Source organism: Cetorhinus maximus, chromosome 9 (assembly GCF_964194155.1).
Source record: "Cetorhinus maximus chromosome 9, sCetMax3.hap1.1, whole genome shotgun sequence".
Taxonomy (NCBI): Eukaryota; Metazoa; Chordata; class Chondrichthyes; order Lamniformes; family Cetorhinidae; genus Cetorhinus; species Cetorhinus maximus.
Genome location: NC_135887.1, coordinates 9,758,534 through 9,782,319, shown reverse-complemented (window position 1 = coordinate 9,782,319; position 23,786 = coordinate 9,758,534). Strand labels below are relative to the sequence as shown.

General features: G+C 41.2%; 1 protein-coding gene across 2 annotated transcripts in view; it reads left to right on the top strand.

Annotated features, from left to right (window-relative positions):
* The first annotated feature begins 2,325 nt into the window (after nt 1–2,325).
* LOC144684354 (carboxypeptidase D-like) overlaps nt 2,326–23,786 on the top strand; it is a 68,314-nt gene continuing 46,853 nt past the window's right edge. The window contains exons 1-2 of one of the 2 annotated variants that reach the window (XM_078548021.1): nt 2,326–3,138; nt 5,404–5,661. In XM_078548021.1, the coding sequence (XP_078404147.1) occupies nt 2,490–3,138; nt 5,404–5,661 (907 nt within the window). In that variant the 5' untranslated portion in view covers nt 2,326–2,489. Of the gene's footprint in view, nt 3,139–5,403; nt 5,662–21,650; nt 21,671–23,786 lie in introns of those variants that run through there. The other variant, XM_078548022.1, reaches the window with a different exon arrangement.

Below are 23,786 nucleotides of genomic sequence, written 5' to 3'. Positions count from 1 at the left end.
AAACACCCCTCAACCATCACCCTCTGCTTCCTGCCACTCAGCCAATTCTGGACCCAATTTGCCAAATTGCCTTGGATCCCATGGGCTCTTACCTTCGTTATCAGTCTCCCATGCGGGACCTTATCAAAGGCCTTGCTAAAGTCCAAGTAGACTACGTCAAATGCATTGCCCTCATCGACACACCTGGTGACCTCTTCAAAAAATTCAATCAAATTGGTCAGACATGACCTAACCATGCTGGCTGTGCTTGATTAATCCCTGCCTTTCCAAGTGTAGATTAATTCTATCCCTCAGAATTGCTTCCAATAGTTTCCCCGCCAGAGATTAGACTAACTGGCCTGTAGTTCCCTGGTTTATCCCTTCCTCCTCTCTTGAACAACGGTACCACATTGGCTGTCCTCCAGTCCTCTGGCACCTCTCCTGTAGCCAGAGAGGTATTGAAAGTGATTGTGAGCGCTCCTGCTATCTCCTCCCTTGCCTCACTCAACAGCCTGGGGTACATTTCATCCGGGCCTGGAGATTTATTTACTTATAAGCCTGCCAGACCACTTAGAACCTTTCTTTCTATATTAATTTCTTTAATTATATCACAGTCCTTCTGCCTGATTTCCATACCCACGTCATCCCTCTCAATTGTGAACACCAACACAAAGTATTCATTTAGAACCCTACCTACGTCTTCCGGCTCCACACACAAATTATCACTATGGTCCTAAATGGGCCCTTCTCTTTCCCTAGTTACTCTTACTCTTAATGTACTTGTAAAATAACCTTGGATTTTCCTTTATTTTACCGCCAATGTTTATTCATGACCCCATTTTGCTCTCCTAATTTCCTTTTTAAGATCCCCCTACACATTCCATACTCCTCTAGGGCTTCCGCTGTTTTGAGCCCTCGTTATCTGCCGTAAGTCTCCCTTTTTCTCTTTATCCAATCCTGTATATCCCTTGACATCCAGGGATCCATGGATTTGTGGGTTCCACCCTTCGTCTTTACTGGAATATGTTGGCCCTGTACTCTCCCTATTTAATTCTTGAAAGATTCCCACTGCTCTGATGCAGATTTACCTAAATGTAGCTGCTCCCAGTCCACTCTGGACAAATCATATCTGCTCTTATTAAAGTCAGCCCATCCTTGTCCTTTTCCATAACAACCTTGAATCTAATGGCTCTGATCACTATCTGCAAAATGCTCCCCCACTGATACCTCTACCACTTGCCTGGCTTCATTCCCTAAAATTAAGTCCAGGGCCTTGTAGGACCTTCTATGTACTGGCTTAAAACACTCTCCTGGATGCATTTTAAGAATTCCGTTCCCTCTAAACCTACCACACTATGACTAACCCTGTTAATTCCCCACTATTACTACTCTATTATTTTTACATTCTCTGAAATTTGCCTACATATCTGCTGTTCTATTTCTCTCTGACTGTTTGGAGGGCCTATAGTACACTCCCAGCAATGTCATTGCTCTTTTTTTTGTTTTTCAGTTCTGCCCATATGGCTTCATTTGAGGAGCCTTCTAAGATGTCATCCCTCCTTACTGCTGTATTTGATTCCTTGATCAATATTGCGAAACCCCCTCCTCTTTTACCTCCTTCCCTGTCTCGGCTGAAGACCCGATATCCTGGAATATTGAGCTGCCAATCCTGCTCCTCTCTCAACCATGTCTCTGTGACAGCAATGACATCATACCTCCATGTGTCAATTTGTGCCCTCAACTCATCTGCCTTATTCATCAGACTCCTTGCATTAAAATAAGTACCATCCAACCTTGCCAAACTCCCTTGTGCCTTAACTGGCCTATAATTTCTATGTTCCATGGAAGTGCGCACTTCTGGGCAATTGCACTTTGAACCCTTACATGGGAACTTCCAGAGGGATTTCCCCCCGGCGGCATTTGCGGGCCATTTGTTGAAACGATACTCGGAGCTAATCATAAATGAATGAATCTCAAACCAATAATAAACATCCGACCTGAAGGTGCAGCTCAAGCACCTGGGTGGCATGGAGGAGGAACACGCATGCGTGCAAACGTTTGCCTGTCGCGTGAAAGCGGCCAATCGATGGAGCGCGACGTGATGACGCGTCGGAACATGAGGGCCCTGCGAATGCAGCCTCAGGTGACGCAGCGCGCCGCGTCGAACGTAACGGCCCTGCCAAGGCAACCTGACTCACTTGACGCAGCGCGACGTGTTGACGCCGCGTCGAACGTAACGGCCCCCCACCCACCCACCCACCCACCGCGAAGGCCAACCAGCGCGACGCAGCACGACGAGAGGCCCCGCCTCCCTCCCCCCCTCTCCGCCGAATGAACATCGGCTCCGGGGAGGAGAGAGTGCGAGCGGGTTGGTCGGGAGGCCCGTCAATCAGGCAGAACAACGTTCGGCCGCCGGTTGGTGTGTGGAGCGAGTGGGGAAAGGCAGGCAGGCAGGCAGGGGAGTCCGCCAGCCAACTCGCTGAGGCAACGACAAGAGGAGAAAGGGAAAGATGGCGAGCGGCCGGCGGTGGTGGTGGTGGTTTGGCGGGGCGGCCTGGGCCCGGTGCCTGGTCTGTCTCGGTCTCGGGGCTTTCACTTGGTTTTCCGCCGCGGCACCGGGGGGCGGAGCGGCTTCGCTCGCCATCGACACGTCCCGGTACTACGACTACGCCAACCTGACCGAGCTGCTGAGGGCTTCGGCCGCCGCTCACGGCTCCCTGGCCAGGCTCTTCAGCGTCGGCCGGAGCGTCCAGAACCGCTCGCTCTGGGTCATGGCGATCTCGACGACGCCGCCGGGCCAAGCCAGCCCGGGCAAGCCCAAGTTCAAATACGTGGGCAACATGCACGGGGACGAGACGGTGTCCCGCCAGGTGCTGGTCTACCTGATCCAGTACCTGCTGCAGAGCTACGGGCGGGACGAGCGGGTCGGCCGGCTGCTCAACGGCACCGACGTCTACATCATGCCCAGCCTGAACCCCGACGGCTTCGAGAGCTCGGTGGAAGGCGACTGCACCGGCGAGCACGGCGGCAGGAACAACGCCAGGAACAAGGACCTCAACAGGAGTTTCTTGGACCAGTTCGAGCTGGAGGAGGAGGGGGGAGTGGAGGTGGAGGAGGAGGATGTGCCTGAAGTGGTTGCGATGGAGAAGTGGATTAAAGGTAACTGTCACAGCTAACATAACAGTTCATGTTCACTTGGGTGGGTGGGGGAGGTTAGCAAAGCCCCCGTCCTGTTTATGTCTATGCATTTTATCTTTAGTTACTGCAGCAACTTGCATCCATCCATCCATCGCCTCTGACCCAGCAAAACGTCCCCCCAGGCGCTTCACACAGGAGTAAAACTTGACACCGAGTCACACCATCTCGACTGATGCAAACAAGCAGATTAGATTTCCCTCCATCGAACAAACGTCCAACTGAGTTACATTCTGTTTTGAAATTAAACACCCCTGATTCGCCACACTTGTAGGCTCAGACAACCTGTGTAGTACACCGGTTTTAAATTGCGTACTTCTGATGGGGAGCCAAAAAAACAAAGGTCGTAAGGTGCACCGTGCTGCCTGTATCAAAGGCTGCTGGCAGCCTTTTACAACGCGGCTTGCCTATATCTTTCGTAATGCCTCACTGACACTTGAATCATCTTTATTGCACTTAATCGGAAACCAAATGCGATGATGATCTGCTTTATCTAGATTTTGGACGGATCTGAATAGTAAATGGGTCATCGCATTCCACTTCTGTTGATGCCAGCCTCCTGTGTAAAATACTGTTAATCCTCAAATTATATCACCAGGAACAATAGTGTGACCTGATGAATAATAGCAATGGGAAGAGCTCCAGAAATCTGATATTGGCCTTTATTTTATAGGCACACAAAGTGATACGATAAAAGAATGTTGGATATCATAAACTGAATAAAAATCTTGCCCTAGTCATATTATCCTTTAACGTGCACACTGAGCTCATGCCATCTGTTGTGAACACGTATAATTTTCCAAAACTCTAGATGTTGACTGACTTTTGTGACCCAGTTAAGTTACATCAATTAAGATCATAATTTGTTAAGAATCAATGAAATCTAATAGCACATCTTTTGTATACACAAACAAAAGAGTTTGTGTTTATCTTCTTGTGCTGCATTGTGAAACCCCATTTTTATTTCTAATTGCGCACCAACCTTTTCACTCTCAGCCACCCTCCCACGTTATTGCTACCGTATTACTCCAAACGTGGAAGGATTGACAATTTATTTTTCTGAACCATATGAAGTCAAGGAAGGAAATAGTAAACTTTTTTTTTGGAGAGAAGCCGTAGGGATCAGCAAATCAATCTGTCGAAGCAGTGGAAATCCAGAGTCAGAAGAATGAAAAATGTAGACAGCAGTGAAGGGGTGTTCATACATGGTGGCTCAAGTTCTTGAAGGGTTTTGAAGTCGCTTCTCTATGGCACAGGGAGCCAGGAGAGCTTGACCAGGATGCATTTATGCATGTACAGGAGCAGTTGGGGGCCATGAAGCCCCCCCGATCATTTAAACATTGTGTGAATGTGGAAGTGTGAAGGATGGCATTGATCACTTGAACAGTCAATTTTTGAGACGAACACATGGATTAAAGTTCAGCCCATGTGGCTGCAGAGTATATTCTGGAGGTATATGAGTGTGTCTGGGAATGGACTCGGTGAAGAGTAACCAAATCCAGACCACCTAGACTAGGTGATCCTGTCTGAAATTTTATATTACAGCTGTCTGCCTTTAGTCTTGTAAAATATGGAAATCTTGGAAGTAGATTGTGGAAATATTATAAATGTAAGCGTGGCCGAGCAAAAAACTCAGTTAAGTAATGGTAAATGTATGTAGATTACAGAAGAAGTAACAAAACTGGAAATGTATTTGAAGTAGTGAAACAGCAATTGGTGTGTGTCAATAATGTATCTGTTAAGGGGAGGTACTTGCTGTCCATGAAGTTGCTGCCCACAGAGAAAAAAACCTGCCACACTATTGCTGTTCACTGGATGTATGAGCGTCTGACTCATTCTGGATCAACATGACTCTATTTTAAGGTGTAGCTGTTCAAGGTGAAGTAATATAAGGCAGACAAAGCGCCAGTTGTGCAATGAAGCAACCATGGTCAGTATGAGGTAAGAGATCGTATCAAGCTAACGGAAAGAAGTTAAGCGAATGTAACGGTAAGTGGAAATGCAGCAGAGTTGTGAAAAGGAAAAAATAATGGATACAAAGAAAGTAATAAGTCCAGAAAGAAAAACTGAAAAAGGAACATGCAAGGCTAATGGCAAAGAGCAACAGTCTTTACCAGCAGCACACCATCTTGTGGAGCAGGGGTTATCCAGCTGAAAAACACAATTTTTTTTTAAAAATGTTTTTTTTTCCATTCTCTAATTGTATTTTGTAATTTTTCATCCCCATAGAAAACAAGTTTGTGGCTTCTGGGAATCTCCACGGTGGGTCTGTTGTTGCCAGTTATCCTTATGATGATTCTATAACTCACAGGCCAGAGGGATACTACAGTAAGAGTCCTGATGATGAGGTGTTTAAATACCTGGCAAAAAGCTACGCTTCCAAGCACCCGGTGATGAAAACTGGCAAGCCACATTGCAGTAATGACCCTTCCGAAGAAACCTTTACGGATGGGATCACAAATGGAGCCAAGTGGTATGATGTGAGGGGTGAGTTCAACATTGAAATGTGTACAGAGACAATAATTTCCTTTTAAACTGCAAGTGCACTTCATTGCGCTAATATGATTCAGGTGAACTTGTAATTGTAGAAAAACCTCAAAGAAAAAGCTAGTCCACTCTAGTTCTGATACATCCAGCTCCAAAATGTTCCCTGCTTTATTACTGGACAGAGTTTCAATAATTATGTCATGATTGCTAATCCTATAGTGCTCTTTTTCCTATTCGCTAACCATTATGGTGTTCACTGCCTGTTGGTAGTACATCTCATGAGAGCCAGTGTGGCAAGAGAATATTCAAAGTCCGCTGACTCGTGGCTCTGTGGACAAATGCACTCTGAACTGTAAAGATAAGGTAGACTCTGGTCTCTCTGTTCTCAGTGTGAGGACAACCACCAATTTTGTGCTCGTTGCTACCCACTGACTTCCTTTGGGTGCTGTATGTGTGTAAACGTCAGGATTTGGAGTTGGTTGTGATACATCTGTAGCTGCACAGCCAGCTATCTCTCGCTGTCCAGCTGGTCCATGAAGAATGGCTAGTTCAGTCATATTCACAGGCTGCTGGCGCTTTGGAACTGCAACTCGTTGTCTTTAGGAGAGGGTGGACAGTGGCGGTGGGGAGGATGATTGAAATAGCAATAGGGATGAGTGTCACATTACTTATTGGTACTTATTTGCACTGTGTTTGGATCTAAGATATATCAGGCAGGTGGGTACAGTCAAGTATTACACTGGTGCCTGTTGCAACAGCATCAGTTAATTAGCTAAGTTCTAACTAACAAAGTTTTCTTTCTGTTGATATCATGGAAATGGAATTTTTCTGCCAAAAATAAGATGGAAAATAGAGTTAAAAGGAAAATTTGCTGCCAGTTAAAGTAGTGACATCATGGCTTCTTTTCGCAGCAATGAAGAAATAGCTTTGTCATTGTTGTTGCCTCTGCACAAACAGCTTTAATTGGCAGTGTGATTGTCAGGGGAATGTTTTAAGGCCCTAATTTTTCTCTTGCACCTGAGAAAATGGAAGATAATTGGCTAAGCAGTAAAACTGTTCTGTTCAGCTTTACTGTGAAATGGAAATAGTTTTGTGAAAGTCATGTCTCCTGTGCTGAACTGTAGCTGTTATGTGAATCTCACAAACCTGGAAGTGATTTTGGGACTGTACTTTTCACCTCTAGTTTCAGAGGATGGTTTTAAGACCATCTGAATTTCTTGAGTTTGTTGACCATCAATCCTCAGTCTCAATTTGAATTGTGCTGTATTATGTAGAGATTTTTTGTTGGGGTCAGGTAGGGGTGGTGGTGAAAGGAAAAAGGCATGCACACATGCTGCACTATTCCCTGCATCGGTTTCATCTTTCTCCAATTTGGGTTTGCATGAACCAGTCTCCCAAGTGAGAGGGCTAGCAGATCTTGGCCAATATACCCCTCTTGCATGAATAACTGTAATAACAATTCCTGTTTTTCCTTCCCTATGAAAAACTGTCGTTCAATTCTGTAACTGATTTGAGAGCATGATCAATAATTCAAAATTGTGAACATTTAAAACCATTTCATTATAGTATGTTGGAGCAGACGAATTTTGCTTCACTCATTTCCCCAGTTAAACTGCACTTTCTTGTGCTAGTCGTCTTTTCTCCTGTAGACATTGGCTTCTGTTCTATAAACTGATTGGACCTCTGGTAATTTGCCCAAATAACCAATCACCCAAGGTGTGCCTAGGACATTCCATTGTGGAGGGGCACCGGAGGCCCAATCCTGTGCATGTGTTAGTATTTTCCCATGGGCCTCACTGGATAGGGCTGACAAATCCTTGGTGATTCTCTTGCCCCTAACCCAATGGCACTGAGACCAGTTGTCTCAATTTTCATCAGGGGTAAGTCAACCAAGTGCGCACATATTTGAAATCAAACCTGAGGCTTTAGGGCTTAAGTCTGTTTTAGCTTTACCATCTCTGTCGTTGGGAAAATGTAATTCTTCATTTTGTAAGCACAGACATTCAGGCATGAACAGAATACCACTTTGTCTACATTTTTTAACTATGACAACTAACTTTTTTTTGTTCATTTAAACTGTTCAACTGATGAGCACAAGGCAGTGGGAAATTAACAGTTTAGAAAATGATAACCAGCTGAAAGAATAAACCAGAACAACAAGATGAGAACCAGAACCTTTTGTACTGAAAGCACTTGTAGACTCTGAAATAACTGGAGAAATGATTGAATGTAGGATTATAAGAATTTTAGAGACAGCTAAATTTATTATGGGTGTGAACAGCGCACAACATACACCCGCCTTCTGCTATAAATCTGTGCCTGAGAGATTAGCCTGGCAATTGTTAGAAGCAAGTAGTGGGGCTTTCTGTGCAGGCACTGCCAGCCAATTAGTGGAATTACTAATTAGTGGAATTACTCCGAACATTCATATTAGATAGAGGTGGAATAAGAAAAGTTTGCACATTAATTGATGTCTTGAAATTAATGGATGAAATAATAAGACACTTTAAGTATTTTAATAGGTGCAGTTTTAGCATTTTTAGCACATTTGAGCCATAGAATTTTCTAACAAGGATAGATATCTGGCACTTAGTTTAATGACCAACATAATGGAGAAAATAATTTGAGTGCTTTTTAAATATTTATCAGCATTAAATGGGCATAATTTCAGTGATTCAAATTGGCCTGATTCAAAAGTACTATGTATTGTAAGATCCAAAAATGAATCTCGCATCTTGCAATTATCTCCAGCATGGAGAAGTTCCTGCCATATTTGAGTATCAAACAATTGTGATGCTTGTACTGTTTCTAGCCATTCTTTTCACAATTCAGAAGTATCATGTTTCATAAAATTTTCACAAACTTTGCAATGTGTCACATTGAGGCTATTGTACACTTGTGCATTTTCTTGATACAAATCTGTTCAGAAATTTGCTCAATTTCTTAATCACCATGAATCAAAATAATTGAGAAGACCTATACTTTTTCTGCAATCATGTCGCCAAATGTTTACACGAATATTTTGTTTCTCAATACTGCAAACTTAAGAACTGGATGTTGCATTAGATTAGCCACTGGCCTTTCAGCTGAGTTCATACTGGGTCCTGGTTCAAATTCAGTTCAGACTGATGAGATAGAAGCCTGCTATAAGATTCCTATGTCAAACGAGTCTCAATCGAGTTCATATTGGGCATGGTTCATTCAAATTGCGATATCAAACAGTTTGTGAGTGCAGTACTGACCTTTGCATCAGTGGAGAAGGCTGCAAGAAGGTAACGCTGGCTGTCATCAGCATAAAGTGGGAACTGACCCCGTGCTTCTAGATAATGGTCAAAGAGTGGCTTGTAAATGAAGGAGGAGGAGGAACCAAGGATAGACTTGTACAGTGCATCGTAGGTGGCCGTGCAAGCAGGAGAGACAAATCCATTGGAGGCACTGGAATGCTTGTGTTACCACAACTTTTCACAGGACCAGGAGAGAGCAGCTATTAATAGAGTACTTGCTGATCTTGAGCCATGGTTTGTAAAGTGTAGCAAGGCTGTATTCTGAGCTAGGCAGCAAAGTGCAGGAACACTGAAGCCAGGGGACTAAGTTGAATTTTATTTGAAAAGCAAGAGCTTAATTATTCATTGGTGGGCAGCTGTTCTGATGTTGACTTTGAAACACGGATAAATGTATAGGGTCATCACAAACTTGCATTGTACGAAGCAATCAGAAATTTGTTGTAAAATGTCTGCATATATGGCAGACCATGATTTACTGTATAATTATGAACAGAGAAAAATGAAAGTTAAATGATCAAAATCTTAACATTAATGCTGTAATTTAAACATCATGCACCAAAAATAATGCTTAGTTGCAGTTTCATTTCTTGTGCCCACCGTAATGCTGTTGAAGAGGAATTAATAAAAGAATACTTGAATTTTTTTGGTCAGGTTTCACAAAGTTTTAACATCTGTTGCAAGATTAAAATATTGCTGGCTTCAGTAAGGTACACAGTATGTCTCATTGCAAAGGTTTATTTTTAAAGAAAGAAGGAAGCATCATGAAGGGGAGGGCAACACTGTTTATATGTACATTTTGCTAGACTTAATGGGAATTTTGAAATGTCCTAGACTATCTTTTCTGGATTGATCAGCAGCTAAATGAACCACTATGTTACTAACATGGTTCAGGAAGATTTTGGATTAGATTCCTGATCTCTCCTATAATAGTTAGTTAGTCAAAGATTGACATTAGCAGTACAGCTGGTTTCAGCATCCTTTGCCTGGGAGCCAGGTTGGTGGTGATGATTAGAGTTTCTCCATCTAATAACTATCCAGTGACCCTTGCTTAAAAACACATCCACATAGATATTAGTTATAGACAGAATCAAATTTGGTCTTGATGCTCCCAATGCAACCTATTGCTTATATCATGATTTAACTTGGGTCCGGTATTAAAGGGCTGCATTTGAGAGCAGAGGTGTACTTCAGCCTGTGTTAATATTTGAAATGCAGATGGAGAAACTTAGGGTATGGGGTTCTAAAATGCCTTAATGTTGTTTTCGCTGGATCTTGTTGAATGCTGGTAAGCTTACTTCTGATTCCATCTGTCTTGCGAACCTGTATGTTGGAAACCGATGCCACTATTGCCAATTTAGCATGATGTGCAAGCAGCTAAAATAGTAACAGAGAAAGATTCGTTCATTTTAAATTAGAACACACCCAGTTATGAGTGAGCGATGTAATTCACACCACATATGGTGGCATTATCCCAGTAAAATACTATTGGTGCTTCGTAGCAATGCTACAAATGAGAACAGAGGGCTGTCATCTACATTGATTTATTTTTCTTGATGTCACAGAACAATTGTAGGTAAGCAATTGTAACATTACATTCACAGAATACAATGTACATGGTTTATTATACATAGTCATCGGCTTTACTAAATAATTTGGATTATGGGCATGATCCCAGGGTATGGCAGTAGTGTGTGTGTTTTCAGCTTTCCCACTGTTTTGTTTTTGATTATTTTGATTTGTAATCCAGAACCTTGTATCAGGAGGAGGAATGTACTTATGCTCAGTAATCAAACTTTGTGGGGAATGCTGTCCCACTTATTGACTAAATTTCCATAGCTTCTGGAATAGGGACTGGATGTTTAGTTCCACTCGGTCAAATTTTCAATTTCTGATGGCTCAGCTGGTAAAAGCAGAAGGTCCTAGATTTGATTCCTGGCGTGTGAGTTTGCTGCCTTCTGCTGGAACAACAGGAGGTGCGTTACAATTGATCTCGGCACCACTGGCTTAGGGATACCCAATCCTAAACATTATCCATTGACCCTTGCTGGAAAGTGTATGTTTCTTGTTGGATGATGATGATATGGTTGTATAGCCTATCAGCAATCACTGTCGAACAGGCATGAATGAAGGTATCAGAAGGCACTTGCTGTTCACATAAGTAGAAGAACACCCTTGGGATCAGAAGACAGGAGCAAAAAAAATCACATTTTATATCTGTCATTTTAGTTTCCTAATGTGTGTATTTATTAATGGAACACACACTTTGACTTTAACCCACAATGAATTAATTCCTGCACGTTATTAGCAACCTGGGGATAACCAGCATTTCATAGTTCTACAAAAAAAAACTTCACCACTAGCGCTTAATTCCCATTTCATTGGATGTGGAGTGTACACAATTGTTAAGGCAAGCAATGATCTCCTAGAATATTACTAGAGAGGTTGATTATTTAGTAAAATTAATTATAGGGATTTCTTCTACTTCAGTTCGTAACTAAGTTCTCTAACATGGAGAGGAACCTTAAGATAACCTTAAACTGTGCCTAGCAGATTTGTAAGATGCTTAAATTTCTTCTTAAAACTCCAGTAATCATTTGTAATTTAAGATGGAACTTGCTGACATCGTGGATCTGACTCTCAGAACTACTCTACATCCTGTTGTTGTGGTTTGCCTTCGGTTTTTTTTTTGCTTTCTGGAAATAGTAACCAAGAGATGAAAGATATCTGTGAATTATCAGGCTGTTGGTAATTAAAATATTCAGGCTACTCCTACATCCATTGCATTGATCTAAAAAAAGTAAAGATCGTTTCAGCAGCATTTCTGATTGCATTCCTTTATAATCTGAGGACTGTAAAAGAACCCGCTGTAACATAGTTCTGTTAAACGTGTTCCAACTTCCAGGAACTGAAGCTATATTTTTGAGCCTTTTTAATTTTTACATTCCTTGTATGAGTTCATCTCTTTCCACTCCCCAAAATTTTATAACTACTGTTCTTAAAGTGCATAGGAGCATTGGCTACAGTTCAAAACAGCCCACAGCTGTAAAGTGCTTCGGAATATCCCGAGAGTGCCACAGGTACTTTATCAAGTTGTACATCTTTACCTGTCCTGTCAGCCTTCCTGTCAGTAATTGTAGCAAATTATATTAAGACATGCATTCCCATTCTCTTAGAGTGAATGGTTAACTTTCAGGAACCCGGTGTTAATACCTAAACTATGTAATTTAACATGTAATGAGCTTTGTTAGGAATCTGAGAACAAACATTATCGAGGTTGAAAGGGCCCATTGTTGACAAAGATAAAAGACTAAAAGCAAGTTGACCAATTTTATTTACACACAAGTTGCAGGATATCCTGTTCAAGTAAAATAAATGAAGTCAGTGTTATGAAGTCAGGCAGCATTCTTGATGCACTTCTGGGAAAGTGCCTATGCGAGGCTGCTGTAATTTCTGAAAATGGAAATAGACAAACCAGTTACCATCTATCAAGAGGAAAGACTAATTAATGTTCTGTATTTTTAAATCTGAATTGAAAACGCCTTCCAGTTTTCAGTTGTGATAAAGGAAGAATAGCCAAATTCTAACGTCTTTTCTCTTTTCAAATGCTCTTAAAACTGTTGTGCATTTCCAGTATTTTCTGTTTATATTACCAAAATCAGTAAATGGGTCAATCTATGCTGACACTTAATTTGCAGTACACGTGGAGTCCTCTGCTGTTGGAGGTGCCATCTTTTGGATGAGATTTTAAGTGGTCAGGATGTAAAAGATTCCATGGGAACTACTTGAAGAAGAGCTGGGGGGTTCTTCCTAGTGTATTGTAATATATTCCTCAACCAGCATCACTAAAACAGAAAATATGAGCATGTGAATAAAGAAGTAATAGACAAACTAGCAGATTGTCAAAGCTTCTGTAGGTTAGTAAAAAAGAAATTAGTGGAAGTAAACATGAGTCCCTTTTTGGCAGAGATGGGGGAATTTCTAATGGGGAATAAGGTAATAGCAGAGATATGAACACTGCTTTGTATCTGTCTTCGTGGTAGAAAAGAAAAACCATTCCAAAAATAGTGGAGAACCAAGGGCCTGGCGAAGCAAAGAGCTTAATAACTAGTACAGGAGACCAAAAACTGACAAATGTCCTGAACCTATGGCCTCCACCCTGGGGTTTTAAAAGAAGTGGCTATAGATAGTGGATGCTTTGGTTTTCATCTTCCAGAATTTCCTAGATTTTAAAATGGTCCTCATGTATTGGAAGGTAGCAAATGCAAGCCCGCTATTCAGGAGAAGAGGGAGAAAGAAAACTGGGGACCATAAGTCATTTATTGCTGGAAAAAAGAGATATGCTGTCAAAGGTTTTCGTCTTGCACTCATCAGGACAGAAAAAATGCCAAATTTCAAAAGGAACAGCAATTTATACTGCATGAGAAAAGGGTGCTGATTGGTTGGCAGGTTGATTCTGGTCGATGTTGCCATGGAGCATGCACTAGAAAACTATTCCCCCATGCTTGAAGGACCAAATTGCTGACTCCTATTTGTTATGTTCTAATATGTGCATTACAGTGATGCTGAACAATGATTTTGTAATATTCCAGCCATGCAGCCTTAGATTCCCATTCATTGTTGTGTTTGGTTAGTGCAAATACATAGAGCTACAATAACCTCACAACCTGATTCTAACATTATTTTCTGCTAAAATATGTTCAATATCCTTTCAAAATCACAAATTAAAACTCTGGTATGGAAAGTTATGATGGAACGTTTAAAAAAAAAATTACATCTTAGGGAAAGATTAGGATAATGCTTCCTTAAAATCTGTCTTTTTCATTCTTTCACAGGGTGTCGGTGTCACTGGCTAGGCCAGCATTTATTGCCCTTTCCTAATTGTCCTTGAGAAGGTGGTAGTAAGCCGCCGCCTTGAACAGCTGCCTTGTGCTTTGAACTATCTGGATTATGTACATTGACTAATGCTGTAGGTTCATTGTTTGTTTTCTAAAGGACAAATACCAGGTGGTCCTTACAGCTGGCAAAGTTCCCTCTGACTAACCTGTGTAGACGTTGACAGTGGAAAGAAGTTGGTTTCTTCCCCTACAGTTTTCTCTCTAAAAAGTTTCCAGTTTGACTGTCTTGGAGTAAAGACAGGGTGAAGATGAAGACATTTTAACCTGAGTGAATCTATTTTGTCATTGAGGGATTGTCTGACCAGTAACTTTAACAGATGCTTAGAATGAAACTCTATTCTAGATCAAGAAATCATGCAATGGAAAAAGCTAATGAACTGGGATTTTAAAATTCTAAGGAAACCCCTGCATGGCCTCGCCCCCCCCCTCATCTTTTAAACTCCTTCAGACCTACAAGTTTCAGATCTCTATGCTCCTCCAATTCCGGCCTCTTGTGCTGCCCAATTTTAATCTTTCCGCCATTGACTGCTGTGCCTTCAACTGCCAAGGCCCTAAACTTATCAATTCCCTCTCTAAACTAAAAACCTGGAATGCACACAAGGATGGGAGATGGCAGGCTGGGAACGTTGGAATTGTAAAGTCTAGAAGTAACTAAGGCACGTATTAGGGTTTCAGTAGCAGATGAACTGAGGCATGGTTGTAACTTTTTCAGGGGTTTTTTTGCACTGAAACTAATAGTGTAAATATTGGAAGTTCCATCTGCAAGGACTTCAACAGTGCACCTCAACCCAAGCCACTAAAACTGGTTAATTACTTTTTATTTATTTCTGGGATGTGAGTGTCACTGGCAAGCCCATCTTTTGCTGCCCATCTTTTGCTGTCGATCTCTTATTTGCCCTTGAGAGAGGTTTCTTTTTATTCTTTCACGGGATGTGGATGTCGCTGTCTAGGCCAGTATTTATTGCCCATCCTTAATTGAACTGTGCCACCTTCTTGAACCACTGCAGTCCATGTAGTGCACCCACAGTGCTGTTGGGGAGGGAATTCCAGGTTTTTGATTCAGCGACAGTGAAAGAATGACAATATAGTTACAAATCAGGATGGTGTGTGACTTGGAGGGAAGCTTGTAGGTGGCAGTGTTCTTATGCCATTTGCCCTTATCTTCCTAAGTGGTGGAGGTTGTGGGTTTGGAATTATTTCATTGCTTTTTGTAAGATTATGTTGCGCACAAATTGGATTTCAAGTTTGCTTAATGATAACAGTACAAAAGTGGCCATGAAGCATTTGAAACATCCTGAGGTCGAGAGTTCTTATTATTTAGGGCTATTGGCATGATTGTGCTGATGTTTTGAATTACACACTCTTTTGGAATAATTTGATAGTTCCTAGATTATGAAAAGTCTTGCTTACATGTAAGATAAGATTGTTGTTCTTTCTAAGAAGCTGGAAAGAGATTGTTGATTTGTGGATCTATTTTGACCTTGGGATCTGCAAAAGGTTTAAATTCAGTTACACAGTTAAATGTTTATGAAAAATACAGATTGTACAGTCTCTTATTGACTGGTAGTAAAGCAGTGCCTGCTTCAAACTGTTATCTGACTGTTAATTTGTAAACTCTACAGTTGAACTTTTGATAAGTTTTTTTTAAAAAATCTGATTGTCGGAAGACTAAAGCCTCGCACAGATATATTTTCCTTTCTTTGACAGAATCACAGAGCAGCATGGAGGCCACTATCTCCGTCACACGCTCAGAAGTCTCAATGTACTGAAAGACTTCCTTCTATGCTGCAACCATTCTATGATACTTATACCCAAAGCATTTTAGAAAAGTGGTAATTAAATGTCAGAAATACTAATAATTAGCCTCTCTGAGCTAATGCTAATTCCTATGACTTTTCAAAGCATCTATTAGAAATGCACACTTAAGTACAAATTATTTATATCTTTTGAGGACAGTTTTGAATTGAAGCTAAATTCCTGAAAGCTATCCCTCCTGAGCTGAGAACAATTACTTGTCCTTTTTGATTTTTTTTTAAAGATCTGCAACAAAACTCAATTTAGTTTCTTCAGAGTTCTCTTGAGACTTATAATAAAAGATTTGCAGTTTTACTGTGGTTTGCTGCAGAATTCATTTCTTGCAAACATGAAAAACCTCTAACTACACACTGCTGTTAAACTGGAGAAACGCTACAGGCGTTAATACTGGAGATATTTTAAATTTAAGTTTATCGAAGGATCAGATCGCTTTCTTGCTCGGTATGGCATTTCTCATTTTCCTCCTGCCAGGTCTGCACTCTGAATCAGCCATAAAGAGGGGTGGTTCTACATGCCACAACGTATTGGAAGTCAGTCTAGATTTGCATTGCATTGATTTTCATTTGATTTGTTTTTTTTTTCCTTACTTGTGTACCATGACTTTAGTTGTGAAAATGGATGTGACAGTGGTATCTTACGAAATTTGATTTGTATTTGGAGCTGAAGTACAGAGCAGAAAAGGCTGCTTGTGCTTTATCAGCAGTAAATGTATGACTGCATGATAATTTGGTGTTTACATTTTTATCATAATTGAAAATCAAAATTGAATTTTTATTAGCATAGTTACTGAAATGCTGGTAGGTAGGAGGAGCAGTACACTACACATGCTTGAGGCTATTGCTTGACTCTGTTTCTATAATAACTAAATAACTACTTGCCTAGTGTAAAATGTAATTTTTGCGGGTAGAGTATTTGACAGTTATTGCATAGGGCCTTTTGTATTTCGGTGTTATGGTCATTTACGTGGAATGTTGCCGTGGATTCTGATAGCTGGTATGCTGTGTCAGAATTGCACATTTCCAAAAAAAGACCCCCACTGTTTTATGTATCCATTGATGCCTTAGCATGGGGCATAACTGAGCTGTGAAGTAAGCCTTTTACATGAAGCACAGTTGGACCATTTTAATTTGATGTTTTGTGGCCTGATCTGAACCCACTGTTACCCTGCAGAGAAATTTTGCTGGGCTCTAGGGAAAGTGCAGGGGATTGGGTCTAGCTGAGTTGCTCTTGCAGAGAGCTGGCATTGGCACAATGGGCTGAATGGTCTCCTGTGCTGTCTCTGTTCTATGATTCTATAATATCGGTTGTTGACTTGCGTATTTAAGCTGTATAAGGCTTTTGATAGCTTGGAGGGAGTGGCTGGCAGTGGATAGAGGCAGCATGCTCACTAGCTGGGAGGCAGGGTTCACAGCAGTTGTTACTCAGCAGCATATGGCACAGGTAATTGTAGGAGGCAGTGTTGAATGACGCAGCTTTATTGTCTTCACTTATCACCCCACCAGCCTCCACATTCAAAGGATCATTCTCTGCCATTTCCGCCAACTCCAGCATGATGCCACCACCAAACACATCTTCCCTTCACCCCCCCAGGCGGCATTCCGTATGGATCGTTCCCTCTGTGACACCCTGGTCCACTCCTCCATCACCCCCTACTCCTCAACCCCCTCCCACGGCACCTTCCCATGCAACCGCAGAAGATGCAACAACTGCCCCTTCACTTCCTCTCTCCTCACCATCCAAGGGCCCAAACACTCTTTTCAAGTGAAGCAGCATTTCACCTACACTTCCCTCAACTTAGTCTACTGCATTCGTTGCTCCCAATGCGGTTTCCTCTACATTGGAGAGACCAAACGCAGACCGGGTGACCGCTTTGCAGAACACCTTCGGTCTGTCCGCAGTCATTACCCAGACCTCCCTGTCGCTTGCCATTTCAACACTCCACCCTGCTCTCATGCCCACATGTCTGTCCTTGGCTTGCTGCATTGTTCCAGTGAAGCTCAACGCAAACTGGAGGAACAGCACCTCATCTTCCGACTAGGCACTTTACAGCCTTTCGGACTGAATATTGAGTTCAACAATTTTAGATAATGAACTCTCTCCTCCATCCCCACCCCCTTTCCGTTTCTTCCCCCTCCTTTTTGTTTTTTCCAATAATTTATAAGGATTTTTCTTTTCCCACCTGTTTCCATTATTTTTAAATGTATTTCCACCCATTGTTTATCTCTACCTTTTAGCCCTTTTAGTATTCCTTCCCCCCACCCCACCCCCACTAGGTCTATATGTACGTTGTTTGTCCTGCTGTCTAATATTAATTAGCACATTCCTTTAGATAATATCACCACCTTCAACACCTCTTTGTTCTTTTGTCTGTGACATCTTTTGGTTATCTCCACCTATTACTGGCTTCTTGTCCCAACAAACCCCCACCCCCGCCCCCCCCCCTTCCCCCAAACCAGCTTATATTTCACCCCTTTCCTATTTTTACTTAGTTCTGCTGAAGGGTCATGAGGACTCGAAATGTCAACTGTGCTCTTCTCCGCTGATGCTGCCAGACCTGCTGAGTTTTTCCAGGTATTTCTGTTTCTGTTTTTGTTTCAGCTTTATTGTTGCGTGTTATTTGCTCTCCTGTTTCTAATAACAATAGTAAATCCTGTAAATTGGTATTGAATGTAAATTAAGTTGACTAGATTGTGTATTGAAGAGTTCACACATGAGATATTTACGTCATTGCTTACTCTCTGACAGTAATTTGAATGAATGCTTGCTCATGGGGTGTAAAACTTTGAAATACATTTTAGGCAAGTGAGCAATAGAATATTCTAGAGAAACAATATATTTATTCCAACTGTGCCAGTGCTTTGATGTTGCAAAATATTTTAACCATAGCATATAAATATTTGTGGGTAAAATGAGAATTGGGTTTGACAGCAATGCCCTTTTTCTCTCTTTCCCACTCCTGCAGTTTGATTCTCATTTTGGCACCAGGATTGCACAAGAAGGTGGCTTTTGGAAGATTTGAAAGAATTTGTGTCCGTTGATCTGGCCTTTGGCATGAGTCACTGCTTTTAGGAGAGATGGGAGTAAGGGTGGGGGAAGGCCAGACTGAGAAGAATGGAGAGGTTGTGGCGAGAATTTTGTAGTGTTGAACATTCCAGTGATGGGCAAGGCCATAGCAGAAATTTTTTAAAAAGCAAGCATTCGAGTTTTGAAGTTTTAGCACTGGTACCAGTATCCAGTTTTGGTCAGCAAAGGTGAGAGACGAGTGGGACTTGGATAGAATATAGGCAGAAAGTTTTGGAGTTTTAGCTAAGGTGAAGTTTACAGAAGGTGGAGGACAGGAGACAGCTAGATGAGTATTAGAATAGTCAAGTATTTAATTCTGTCCCTGGATAAATGAGAAACTTTTAAGGCAAATTAACTGGTGAAAGTGGAGAAAGTTGCACTAGGTTATAGAGTCGTGCAGTCTGTCCAAGTTTGATCAGTGGACAGCCAGCCGATTTACATTTTCAGGTACCCATGTTTTGTTCCAATTATAAATAAATAAATTATTAGTATGCTTTTTTCCCTTTTGCTTTGTATTTGATGTTCAGTGCGGTAAATCACATTTTGATTTCATCATTGCATGTTTGAATTGCATTTTAGTCTTTTAGCATTTTTATCGTCACATCTCTACAAAATATGATGAACTTATGCTTTTAATTGTGACGCAGCTCCTAATCCTTAAAGGCTTATGTAGAGGAAATGCAGCATGTAATTGACTGCATAATACCAACAGATGTTATAGTAGGTCAAGGCCAGGCAAAATTGTTGCCTGTGTCATTGGTTGTGGTGGAGAGCAGAATGTTTTCGCATGTGATTCCTACACTGCCTGACTTGGCTGTGCCTTTAAGAAGAACGTTCTAGCAGAAGCTAGATGCTTCTCCTATATCCCTTCTGATGGAGTGCATGGATGAGAAGGAGACCAGATGAAAAATCAAATGCAGAATTTCTTGGCCAGCTATTAACTGATCATGATAAATTGCCTGTGCCAACAGATTGCCTACCCAAACACTGCTGTAAAATTGTGTACAACTTGAGAGACCTGGAAAGGTGGAACAACAAATCACAAATGGGCAGAAGAAAAATATTTTTAGTAGAATTTTTTAAATCGCATTTTGCTTTTGTACTGTATTGATCTCCCCCTTGACCAATATATAATGCAGTAGGGGATAGTTGACCAAATGTGTAGTGACATCCCTTGATATTTAACTTCATGTCTTTGGGTAAAGCAAATTGTCATCTTTAAAACTTCCTATGTGCTTTGTAGATAACATGGTAAGCATTTGGATGACTGTATAGTTCTCTCAGTTGTATGAAACAGCATTTTGGGTCTTCATGTACAGCACTCTGAGTTCAGTTTGTTACTTCTGCATGTAATACAATATCTATCCACACAATGTGAAAGTTATCTGCTGTTACAACAGACCTGAAGCAAATTGATTGAAAAATAGTTTGCTTTTTCTTTGTAAGGAGCTATTTATTTTAAGTCTTGTGGGCTTGGACACCTTCCATTTGGTTTATATGTAATTTATTCATACTTTAATCTTGGCTGATCATATAAGCAAACATGACGTGATTTGTGTTCAACAAGATCCAACAAACAGCAACTTCAGTTTTCTGGTGGTGTGGTTCACTGTCAATGTTGGCACCTCCAGGCACTGGAAGACCTCCTTGATCTTTAAATTATGCTGTGGGTTTAGTTAGTCCACTTGAACAGACACAAAGCTTCAGTTTAACATTTCACCTGTAAGATGACATCTTCAGTAATGTACAGGAGTGCACTGCAGCATCAACCTGGATTATGTACACAAATTCGGGAACTTGAACCAAAATTTCCTTCTGAGGAGAGAGTGCCAACAACTGGTAAATAATTCAGCCTATTTACAAAAGGCATGGCAAATATTGCATGTCAAAAATTAAAAAGGGCCTTCACCTAATGTAATAGAATCAAACTCTACAAAACATGGAAATGAGATTGTACCAGGGAATGAAAGAAAAGATGATGGAATTCCAGCTATGAAGGGTGATCCTGGTACACTCGAGCTCGGGCTCAAAATTACTCTGACTGGTTGAGCTGAGGCTTGTTCTTGCCATTTCTTGGTTAGTTAAATATAGTATCGAGTCCCTAGGACATGAAAAGAAATCCAGAGCTTAATTTTTTAAAATGATGGCAAAATAATAGACTTTCTGCTGAACCAAAAAAGATGCTACAAGTCACATGACCCTTTGGTCACAACCTAAAGGGGTTGGCCCTTTGTTCTGGGATCTACCACCAGGAGTTACAAGAACATAAGAATTCTTTTCTCAGCTGGTGGAATCTCTCAGCTCGTTACAGCCCTTGTAATCATGAAACCTTGAGACTTGCACATCGAAACTAGTTATTTCTGCAGAACCACGAACAGGCTCATCTCACATCTGGCACTGTCCAGGTCCATTTCAAAAAGGAGGCCAAGAGATGTCATTGGACCTGATAGGCTCATCCTTCTAGCAGAGTCAGAGGGCCTGCCTAGAGAGTGGCTTTCTGACACCAGACCCTCAATATTGATGGTAACTCAACAACTAATGACTGGGACATTATAGGTCCTGAAACCAAAACCAGTTCCAGACACTGATTAAACATTCCTTTTGAAGTCACTGTGAAGAAAGAAGGTCATATGACTCAAGTGACCATTTTGAAATCTCTATATGCCTTTGAGAACTGAGAAATCATCAGACTGCTGTTTTAACATCAATTGGAAAGGTCTCCAGCCACCTGGCTGAGCAAACAGTAGGTTACCATCTCTCAGCTCCTCCAAGCCTGTCTCTGCTGGAAGATTTCTACCATCGCCTGCAAAACTGACCCAGCCTCTGCACCTACTTAACTTGTGGGATCAGCACCAGCTATAAAATGAACCCTACAACTCCTGTCTTCAGCCACCTGAACTTAGAACTCCTGCATGAAAGAATTCCTCATTGGACTCTGACTCTGAAAATCATGTGAGCTATTATTCATTTCTGTGTTCCTTGTACTGTTAATATCTATAGTTGTAAAATTCCCTTTTCTCTTATACACACACACACACACACACACACACACACACGTAAAGGGTGTGGGTGTGTGTGTGTGGCGGGGGGAGGGCATTGGGGGGCCAGGTTGGGTAGTGGCAAACACTCCTTCCCCTGGGTTTTGAATGCGAAATTAACTAACCTTCTGAGTTAATCATAATGTGAGTTTATTCGTAAATTAGATCTCAAACCAAGGGTTTGGGAAAACATGCCACTACATACTCAAAAATAATTCCAAACCTCTTTTGCTTATGGACAGATGGTAAGAAGAAACCAGTAAAATTTGCCTGTGTCTCTCCTGTCCATAATAATAGTATCAAACTTCAAAATCTTAGTAAAACAGCCTGTGCCCTTGCACCTCATCCTTTCTATGATCAGCTGTATATTCAGCTAAATTAACTGAATGCAATCAATGACATTTGTGCGCTTGTTATGGGTGTTTAAAGCCCATTAAATTGTGAGAATTACAGTTCTTGTTTTACTGACTAGATCTAGTTTCTTCTGTGGCACACATGCTCCTTATTGTTCTGATCAGTTCCACCTTGAAGCAGAGATCACTTCACTATTTCATGCACAAGTGTAATGCTATTGGCCATTGTAATTTAATACTTGCATTTAGCAGTATTTTAAATGATTAATGTGTTTTGGGGGATTTTGTCAAGGCATAATTGGTTAACTTGAGAGCAATATATTCAGTTAGAAAATATGTTATGCATCAGCTTTAGAAAGGGTTAAATATTTTACTTATAAATATTTGAAGTCCAGAGTATAAAATACAGGGATTTATTGCCTCAAAGCTGAAAACAAGCTCCAAAATCTTGGCATTCAGTTACAACAATTGTTACCAGAGTCAACCGCCAACGATTTATTGAGCCAGCAGGTCATCAGAGCCACCAGGTTTGTGAATGTAAGAGTTCACAAAAGAATTTTTAATGAAGGCCATTTTAATTTATTCACCCAGAAAGATTCTAGATTCACCTCATTGTAATACCCAGTTAGTTCTGAAGTCGTACCAGTATTTTTGCCTCCATAGTCTTTTTAGAAGTTATTCACTCTTTGTATGTAGAAGACATACAATACTCTTGATGTCAGTCTTGGAATTTATCTTTTCCATTCCATTAATTATCTTATAAAATTAACTGTTGGATATTTCATTTTTTCAGGCTGAAAATCTCCAAATTTCTTCAGCCATTCCTCATAACTCTGACCTTTGTCAGAAATCAGCTTCCTGGCTGTTCTTTGCACTGCCTGCACATTGTAGGGCTATGGCCACTGTTATGAGCAGCTGAGGAGGGATCGAATGGCTCCCCTCTTTTCTCACCCCTCATTTGATCGCAACAGATTTTTTTTGATTTGAAAATGATATACTTGCCACTTTAGTGAGCACGTAACTGTTTGCGCACTGTGATTATAAAAAGAATCAATCTGACAGGTTTTATTGAATATAACAAAGAGGTTACAAACATAGAAACTAGGAGCAGGAGTAGGCCATTTGGCCCTTCGAGCCTGCTCCGCCATTCATTATGATCATGGCTGATCATTCAACTCAATAGCCTGCTCCCGCTTTCTCCCCATACCTTTTGATCCCTTTTGCCCCAAGAGCTATATCTAACTTCTTGAAAACAAACAATGTTTTGGCCTCACTACTTTCTGTGATAGCGAATTCCACAGACTCACCACTCTCTGGGTGAAGAAATTTCTCCTCATCTCAGTCCTAAATGGTCTATCCCATATCCTCAGACTGTGACCTCTGGTTCTGGACTCCCCCACAATCGGGAATGTCCTTCCTGCATCTACCCTGTCTAGTCCTGTGTTAGGGGGAAATTAAAAATGCTAAAAGAGAACACTAAGAATTTACTGAAAAATACCTAAAATCTCCAGGCAGACATGGCTGCTAAACATATTAAGAGTTGAAGATTACCAGATGAACACTGCACAGCCTTGAGAGTCAGACTGAAAGACACAAGCAGGACATAAATTAGATTAGGTGTGCTCCCCTCTCACATAGGGAGGGGGCAGATGGTTTAGCTTAGATATGGCAGGACAT